We start from the raw sequence: 8,696 nt of genomic DNA, 5'->3' as shown, positions 1-8,696 counted from the left end.
CAACGACTTCGAGTGGTCCGACGACGACGGGCCACACTCGGACGAGACGGCCGATCAGCAGCGAGTCCTTCGAGTCGAAGAAGAAGCTCCAGGACGCCGTCCGTGCCCGCGAAGAGGCGCAGATTCAACGCGCCGTCGAGCTCTCCCTCCAGACGGCGCAGCAGGGAAGGGCAGGCGACGACGCCCTGCTGGAGCGGCGTCTGGCCACCGCCCTACGCATGGAGAGGCGGCGCGCGCAGCAGGAGCTGCGGCGGAGGGGAGGCGATGACGGGGCAGGCCCGTCGAACACACCGTTGGGCGGTCAGTAGGCTAGGGTTTAGATGAAATGTAGCCATTTTCATTCAAAGTTTGTAATGTATAATCAAATTTGAATGAAAACCTTTATTTTCGTGCACTAATATTTATTTGGGGATTTTTTTTGGGGGACGCGACTGGAGAGCGACGTCCCCCAAACGCGGCACGAACAAAACACGCCCCCAAACGCTCAATCCAGCGCCGTTTTAGGACGCTTTGGGGGACGCGACTGGAAATGCTCTAATATAGCGGGGCGAAAACCTATTTTGAGGAGGCTTCACCTTTTTTTTTTTTTGATTCTTGGTGACTTGTACATGAGGGCTAGGTGGATCCACCCAGTGAACCTGAGCCAGCAAAGCTTGTCTAAAGATCATGTAAAGCTATCATAAAGAACTCTAGATTTATGTTTCAGATCACGGAAGTAAGGTGTTATTGAATCACGAAACTAGCGGCTGCACTTAATCACGGCATGTGGGATATCAAAGTGGTTCGTGGACGATCAAATTCTTGCTTCGATGGTAAAGAGAATGGGATTGAGTACAATTTGCCCTTGCAAATGAAAGTAGAGTACGTAATCCTTGTACTTGACTATTCAGTTCATTTCATTTTTGTACTCATGAGCAACATAAAGAGCGAATTTTGCTGAACTCCAGATTTAAGTTTCAGTTTCATACAACTTAAGATTTAAGGTCTGACTAGGCGGGCCCACACATCAGCAGTTCAATAAAATGACACCACGGGCCGAACAGAGTTTTCAGTCCTAGTCGCCCGTTTCTTTCCCCACCCACCACAGCGTAGAGAAGACACGGCAAACGCCCGCCGCCGCCATGCTGTACATAGTCGGCCTCGGCCTGGGCGACGAGCGCGACATCACGGTGCGGGGGCTCGACGCCGTCCGCCGCTGCGCCAAGGTCTACATGGAGGCCTACACCTCCCTGCTCTCCCTCGGCCTCGACCCCGCCTCGCTCGCCAACCTCGTGCGTCCCTCCCATCTCTTTTCTTGGATGCCCACAACCTGCTCGCGCAAATGTCTGCACGGCCGTGCCAGCGCTAGGGCCGCCGCTCACCTCCCTTTTCTTGCCCCGTTCCGTTGCAGGAGAAGATGTACGGGAAGGAGATCACGGTCGCCGACCGCGAGATGGTGGAGGAGCGCGCCGACCAGATGCTGACCGAGGCCAAGGACGCCGACGTCGCCTTCCTCGTCGTGGGAGACCCGTTCGGGTAATGGTTTGCTTTGTTATTTTCCAATTGTTTAAGTTTGCTCTGCCTGCGAGGGTGTGTGTGTACGCGTGTTGGATTTGCGTGCGTGCTCATTTGTCTGAGATTTGGATATGTGTCTAATTGTAATGAAATTTTGCAGGGCGACCACCCACACTGATTTGGTTGTTCGGGCCAGGGACATGGGGGTGGAAGTTAAGGTTATTCACAATGCGTCCGTCATGAACGCGGTCGGAATTTGTGGATTGCAGCTTTACCGCTACGGGGAGACCATCTCCATACCTTTCTTCACAGAGACATGGAGGCCAGATAGTTTCTATGAGAAAATTCAGAACAGTCGCCGACTTGGCCTGCACACTCTTTGCCTGCTAGGTTCGTAATGCTTTCTAGAAGTTTGCAAAAAAAAAAGCAGTCAACACTAGGCTTTCTAAGATTCAATAGGACACGTTGTAGATATATGGCATGTCTTACTGTTTCTAAATCGTATGGAGTCTTGGTTGTTTTCATATGAAATGCATATACATGATCAGTATATCTGTATATCCTGAAGAGAGTGAGATACAATTCTGATGGCTATACATCATTACTAGGCATTTAATAGTCACTGTTTCTTGTAATTTCGTCGCAGCAACTGGTGATCCTGCTATCGTTCATTATGCATGTTATGGTATAATTCAGATGATTTGAACACGGGGCAAGCTTGTTTTCAGTACTAGTGCCCGTACTACTATTACTTTATCTATTATTGTTGCTGTTCTCATGACTTCAGTGCTATTATTCAATGCAGACATTCGTGTTAAGGAGCCAACACTCGAGTCCTTGTGCAGGTAATTTACATAACTTTGTGTCTTTGAAGTAGCTTGTGGTGAACAGCAACATTTCTATCGCCCAAGACTTGCTCAAGGTTCTATGATGCAATGCGAGTTGTCTTTGCCATTCAATTTAATTGGGATGTTCAATTTCAGAGGAAAGAAAGTTTATGAACCACCAAGATTCATGACTGTCAACACTGCAATAAGTCAGCTTTTGGAGGTGGAGGAACTGCATGGGGGATCTGGTATATTCTAGTGTTTCTCAACTTATTTGTTCTAGTTAGGCTTCTTTCATACGTTCTCTTTGTGGCAGAAGAGTTTATATGCTATCACAGTCCAATCAGTATCCTGCAACATAGATATTCTTAATAGTGCTCTAAAATGTTCCGTTTACTATAGCAAGTTGTATCTTACTGCAAAGTTGACACTGAAAGACCGTCTGTTTCCAGCATATGGCCCAGATTCACTTTGTATGGGTGTAGCTCGCCTTGGAAGCGATGATCAGAAGATTGTTGCTGGCCCCATGAAGAAACTACTGGACGTTGATTTTGGAGCACCCCTTCACTGCCTCATCATAGTGGGAGAGACACATCCCGTGGAGCAAGAGATGCTAGAGTTCTACATGATCAAGTAGTGATCTGCTTTCATGTGAGTTTCACTCTTTCCTTCAATGAACAAAACCTATGGTCATCTAAAAGGAACCTTTACACCTTTCGCTGTCCACCGATGTTGGATCCATACTCATTGTGTAGTTGTGTCTATGCTACTGAATCAGGAACTCGTAGCCTAGATGCGTGATCCCTATATGATGGAGATGGACCACCAGTTGGATCATCAATGTTTGCTCGATTCTACAATAGGAGTGTACACTAGAAATTTACTGCTCGACCGGATGAATACTCGTTTTGTCAAAAGCTGGGTTCAGCTGTATTTTGCCCTGTACTGAATAGTGTGGACGCATGTGAAGTTGTGAACATCTTTTGAATATTATCATTTACAATGCGCGTGCCTTGTGCCTATGTGATGGTGTAAAACCACCTTGGGATACCATATTATTACTCATTCACAAACGTTGATCAGAATATTACCCGGCTCTGCAAACTCATCATCATCATCAGTGAACTATTATCTTGTTCTTCCATCTTGCATGTGCGCATGTCATATGTGTAATTTGAAAAGTTTGCAGACCATATTGCATTTTCGCACAACTCAGTTTGAGAAGGTTTCCAGTTTAAAAAAACATGAGCAGACCCGGAGCATGATTTTGTTCCCCCCGCCAAACAAGGTATCAGGGATGCAGCATTGGTCACATCGCAAAGAACTCTCTCAGTTTACCGAATCGGGGTGTACTGCTCCATCTGCATCTGGTGCAGCGCAGCTTCAGAGCCGAAGCTGTGGCGGCTGGGCGACCTCCTGGACCGGTTCCTCGACGGCGTCATGGGACCCTTGACCCTGGGCGACCGCTGCGCGACGGGCGGCCTGCCGGAGCGAGCGAAGCCCATGTCGCTGGCGATGGAGGGCATGGGCGACATGGATGGGATCGGCGACATGAGGCGGTCTGCAAAGGACGGGAAGCACTGCTCGGAGTAGGCGTCGGACGGCACGGCGGCGAAGCGCTCCTTGGGGGTGCTCATGGACCGGAACTTGGCCTTGGCGGACGCCGTGGAGGCCATGTACCCCGGGAACGCCGGGGAGCACGGGTGGTGCAACGCCCCGTCGTTGTTGTCGACGTCTGACGCTCTCCCCGGCGTGCGCCTGGCGCGCACGAAGGAGCGCCGGGAGGAGTGGCCGAGGCGCCTGCCGCCGTAGCTGGACTCGTCGTCGTTGTCTTCGTCGTCGTCGTCGTCGAGGCAGGCGAGGGAGTCCCTGGAGCGAGGTGGTGGTGGGTGGTGGTTGTGGCGGTGGGAGGTGACGACGTCGACGGCGACGTCCCTGCAGGGTGACTGGTGCGCGACGGGGACGTCCTTGTCGAAGGGCTGGTGCGAGCCGACCCACTCCTCCAGCCAGCTCCAGCGCTGGTTCAGCGTGTCCATGTCGTCCCTCGACATGGGCTGCCTCCTGATGCCGATCTTCTCCTGCCGTGGCACAGAAACGACCCGTTTTCTTTGTCAGCTCTGCCGCGGTGCATTCGCGCGTCCGGTAGTACGGAGTAGAACGTAATGTTCGACAGTGAGAGAGGTTTTTACGTTCTGGAGGGAGGCGTACTGCAGCGCGCGCACGCGCTTCATGGCGGCCTCCTCCCTGCTCCGCACCAAGGCGCCCATCTCCTCCTTGGACAGGGTGCTGCCGTCCCACCCCTTGCTGCTGTTCTGCTGCTGATGTTGCTCCTGCACACGCACGAGAACACGAGATGAGGAAAAGCAACAGCAAGATATATTCGTTTCAGTACACTGCAGATCTGCTTCAATCATCCAACCCGACAGTTCATTCACTGAGCAAAGCAAAACTATACTATTCGTTGCGGTACTATGCCGCTTTGGCTTTGGTTCAATCATTTCCCCCGGCAGTTCATTCACTGACCGACGCAGCGGCAAGTGGCACGGCCGTGCGGTCGAAATATGCGATCTCACTTTTCACCACATCAGTATATACATACCTGCACTATCCTACAACTTAGGAGAGCCCTACGACGTATTTTCCTTTTTTACAAACAAATCTAAACCCTAGCACCATTTAGAATGGAGCTGAAATTGTGCAGGTCGAGGTGAAGGGAAAAGCAGCACGGAATCACTCCGGCGACATGTGTCTTGGCACCAGCGTGTTGCGTTGGTAGTTTGGTACCGACCTACGCATGGCTTACACCAACGTCGTGTTGCATTGGTGCCCACCTACACAATTCTGTCTCCATTCTCATTGTCGATGAATTTAGTACTTCCTCCGATTCATATTAATTGACTTCAATATGGATGTATCTAGACATATTTTAGTTAGATACATCCATATTAGAGTCAATTAATATGAACCGGAGGGAGTAGTCAGTTTTCGAAATGGTTTTGCTAAAGGGTGAGATAGTTTCACCTAAGAATTAGATTTGTCAAAAAATACCCTATCATGATCGATTTACAATATGCAACCCATTAGTTTTGCCCAGGGATTTGACTATTTCTCAGTCGATCGAGAACTAACTTCTTTCTCAGTCAGATGATGTCAAAATTCTAGTTGCAACTCATGACTAACACGAATCACAATACAAATCAAATGGTGTAGGATTTAACTGGGGACGAAGTTTGTTTTCAGCTAGCTGAGAATTAGCTAATCCCTTTGCCCAGAGTCAGATTTATCAAAATAGAATAATTGTTACCAGCTCGCTGTTAGAGCATCTCCAACAGTCGCGCTAAAATTTGGTACTGTAAAAGCACTTTGCAGCTTGTTCCATCCTTGTTTCGCGCGTGAGGCCATATTCACCTCCACCAGAAGCTCTAAATTTTGAATCTATAAAACTGGGCAGTTGTTTCTGCGCGCGATTTGTACCGCGCGCTCTTTCCGGCGCGGTAGATATAGTGCACGAGATAACACTTTTGCAGCACGTTTCACTTTACAGCACCGGTTACAGCATTTGTTGGAGCATCAATTTGCGCTCTCGCGCGCTAAACTAGTAGCTTTTTACAGCGAGGGTGTGTTGTTGGTAGAGTTGGTAGAGGTTAGTCTGGTACATGAGTACGTAGCTTGATACGTACTTCATGCAATGCACTGGTTCGGGCAAGTCTCATCCCGTTCTGGCTCTACGCTAGCACAGGAATACATACCAGTACTGTTCATCGATCCACGGACAAGACAAGCCACGTGCCGGAGCGCAAGTGAGTGATGTGTTGCAGTGCAGGAATAAACGCAGCACCCACGAAGAACACCAACATCCCCAGCCCACATGCATGCGCGCGCGCGCGTGTTGCTACCGGTCCAGATCGATGGAGAGGACGATGGATGTCAAAGGTCGAGCCGACATCGACGTGACGCGCCGGGGCTTTTGCCACATGCGTCAGATGCAGCCGCATGTGCGTCGCTAATCATTCGCACGTTCGCCGCCGGCCGATGGGTCCTATTCACGCAGGCTAGCCGACGATCGAGCTGGTGGCGGCGTCAGTCGTCAGAGTGGCCAGTGGAGGATGGGACACTTACGTGCAGCGCGGCGGCGTACAGCTCCCGGCCTCTCCGAAGCAGCGCGTCCATGCCGTCGTCGTAGGCGCCGGCGGCCGGGTTGTGGTGGTTATGGTGGTCGGCGGAGCTCGACCTGGAGCGCTGCCGTGCCTGGATCTTCACGAGCGACTCCAGGCCACGCAGCGTCGCCGCCGTCTGCCGACGCACCGCCTGCCCGCGGATCAGCGCCTGCAGCCGCACCAGGCCCTTCAGCGCGCGCAGTGCTCTCCGCGCCTGCAGCACAAACCATTCATTACAGTGTAGGAATAATTACAGTAGACAGCTTCAGTCAGAACAGAACAGAACTGATTGCCCCGAACTTACGAGGTATCCGCGGTAGGCCGACTGGATCGCCACGGCGGCGTACAGATCACGGCCGAACGGCGCAGTGTCACGCGGAGGAGCCGATGACGGCGGCCCGGTGAGGCGGACCACCTCGGCGGCCGCGTGGGCGGCGGCGACGGCGGCCTCGGCGGCCGCAGCGGTGGCGAGCGCGACAGCCACCGCGTGCTTGCTCTGCTCCTCCTCCGCCTGCCTGATCTGATTCTGATCCGGCACCGGCAACGGCACCGGCTCTGGAGCCGGCAGCGCGAACGAGTGCTGCGTCTTGAGCTTCCCCGGCAACCATCGCTTGCTCTTCACCTTCTGAAAAAAAATGTTTCCGATCAGTCAGGTAGTCAGCACCATGAAATTTGCCAGAAATTCACGAGATTAGCACAAGAACTGCAAACCTTCTCTTGCTTCGGTTTCGGCTTCGGCTCGGAGATGAAGAGCCGCTTGATGCGCTCGAACCACCCCTTCTTCTTCCTCTCCATGCTTCTCGATTACACCTCTATCCGCTCTCTACCGAGGGAATGTCTGCAGCAAGAAACATGTCGCCATTACCATACAAGCAAGAAAGACCCGGGAATTCGGCGGTAGATCATGTGTCACAGTCGTACGATCTACGGCGATGTTGGCTAAAGCTCAGCATGGCTCCTTGCTGCTAACGCAAGTCACTCTCCGTGTCTGCCACTGTGCGAGTGACGAGAAGGATAATTCTAACTGGAATAATCGCATTGGATTTCGCTTAGTGGAGCGTTTGCGCTTTCCTGTCTTGTTCTGTCCAAGATCGAAATCAAGCCAGAAATGCCCACAACTGGGAATCATTTTCAGAAAGAGGGTTTCGGTGCGACAAATTAGAAGTGGGCACAATAAACAAACTATCAAGCATGATAGAGACCTGCTCACATTGCATCTGAACTGAACACTGCCTCTCGAACACTGAGAAATGGAAGAAATATGGAGGAAGGAGAGGAGATGTGGATGAAGAACATCACCGTGTCAGCAAAAGGGAAGTGAATTCCAAGTACCTGTAGGGAGCTGTGCGAGTGATCCAAGAACGCCCCTGTCTCTCAGCAGCTTCTTGTTGAGCTGATGGCGCAGAGAGGGGTCTCATGGAGGCAAATCAAGCTAGTGCTTGCCACATGTGGGAACCAAATTCCAGTGGGAACCCAGCAAATTGGTCACGCTCTTCTGTCTGAGAGAACCAGAACCCCACATGTGTGACAAGTGAGAACTCTCTCTCTCTCTCCCTCTCTCTGACTCCACTGTTTATATATAGGAATTCCTATATAAGATGGCACATTTGCAAATAGTCCTTTCAGAATTGGCAAGGGCTGGAAAGGGGATGTCAGTATTCTGCAAGAAATGAAGACTTATGTGCTATTTTACCCAAACCGGAGTCGTCAATGTTTTCCTATCGGTTGATGTAGGTGTGCAAAGGTACGAACAAGCTGGTGCCAACTTGACGAATAAACAAGGGCGGTGGGGAAAAAAGCAGGCAGAAAGGGGAAAGTTCTCACAAATTGCACGGCTTTAAGGCATGGATCAAAGTCGTTTGTGGGCGCTTCAGTTCACCGGGGATGGATTTAAGATCTGATCAACAGACATAACACCATTACATACATAGTCCCTGATGTGCTATGTTTGTGTACATGCACTAATCCAAAGGCGGAGGATGATTCTCTTTCCCATACATGTTTTGTGATGTGATATGCTTTTGTACATCTCCGGATCCAAAGGCGGGGGATAATTCCACTTTTTCGAAGAAAAAATGTTTTGGTAACATGGACGATGGCAATTCATGCATGCAGTGCAGCCATGGGCGTCTGATCCAATATTATTTTATTTAAACAAGTGAGGGGTCTGACCTCTACATCAAGTGATGCACGAAGCCATAACCTAATTATAATTATA

General features: G+C 50.7%; 2 protein-coding genes across 2 annotated transcripts; one reads left to right on the top strand and one right to left on the bottom strand.

Moving 5' to 3' along the window:
* Positions 1-1,121: 1,121 nt before the first annotated feature.
* On the top strand, positions 1,122-2,978 carry LOC124698374 (probable diphthine methyl ester synthase). The gene is made up of 6 exons (XM_047230855.1): positions 1,122-1,271; positions 1,391-1,515; positions 1,655-1,884; positions 2,300-2,339; positions 2,478-2,569; positions 2,774-2,978. Exons 1-6 carry the CDS (start codon positions 1,122-1,124, stop codon positions 2,956-2,958), a joined length of 822 nt encoding a protein of 273 aa, XP_047086811.1. The 3' UTR covers positions 2,959-2,978.
* Positions 2,979-3,634: 656 nt separating this feature from the next.
* On the bottom strand, positions 3,635-8,231 carry LOC124698373 (protein IQ-DOMAIN 3-like). Its single transcript, XM_047230854.1, has 7 exons — positions 7,811-8,231; positions 7,190-7,316; positions 6,783-7,103; positions 6,441-6,692; positions 4,511-4,651; positions 4,253-4,399; positions 3,635-4,138 (listed from the first exon to the last, which is right to left on the bottom strand). The coding sequence occupies exons 2-7, from the start codon at positions 7,271-7,273 to the stop codon at positions 3,656-3,658; spliced, it is 1,428 nt and encodes a 475-aa protein (XP_047086810.1). The 5' UTR covers positions 7,274-7,316; positions 7,811-8,231; the 3' UTR covers positions 3,635-3,655.
* Positions 8,232-8,696: the final 465 nt, after the last annotated feature.

The sequence above is a fragment of the Lolium rigidum genome, chromosome 3 (genome assembly GCF_022539505.1).
Source record: "Lolium rigidum isolate FL_2022 chromosome 3, APGP_CSIRO_Lrig_0.1, whole genome shotgun sequence".
Classification (NCBI taxonomy): domain Eukaryota; kingdom Viridiplantae; phylum Streptophyta; class Magnoliopsida; order Poales; family Poaceae; genus Lolium; species Lolium rigidum.
The sequence above is the reverse complement of the archived record's forward strand: the minus strand, read 5'-3'. Positions and strand labels throughout refer to the sequence as shown.

What these genes read in the sequence shown, in the direction of transcription:
- LOC124698374 (XM_047230855.1), top strand. Translation starts at nt 1,122, where the DNA reads ATGCTGTACATAGTCGGCCTCGGCCTGGGCGACGAGCGCGACATCACG. An exon ending in GTCGTGGGAGACCCGTTCGG is followed by an intron (nt 1,516 to 1,654) that starts GTAATGGTTTGC and finishes GAAATTTTGCAG; the next exon opens with GGCGACCACCCACACTGATT. An exon ending in ACACTCGAGTCCTTGTGCAG is followed by an intron (nt 2,340 to 2,477) that starts GTAATTTACATA and finishes GTTCAATTTCAG; the next exon opens with AGGAAAGAAAGTTTATGAAC.
- LOC124698373 (XM_047230854.1), bottom strand. Translation starts at nt 7,273, where the DNA reads ATGGAGAGGAAGAAGAAGGGGTGGTTCGAGCGCATCAAGCGGCTCTTC. An exon ending in CGAAACCGAAGCAAGAGAAG is followed by an intron (nt 7,104 to 7,189) that starts GTTTGCAGTTCT and finishes ATTTTTTTTCAG; the next exon opens with AAGGTGAAGAGCAAGCGATG. An exon ending in TGTACGCCGCCGCGCTGCAC is followed by an intron (nt 4,652 to 6,440) that starts GTAAGTGTCCCA and finishes GTGCGTGTGCAG; the next exon opens with GAGCAACATCAGCAGCAGAA.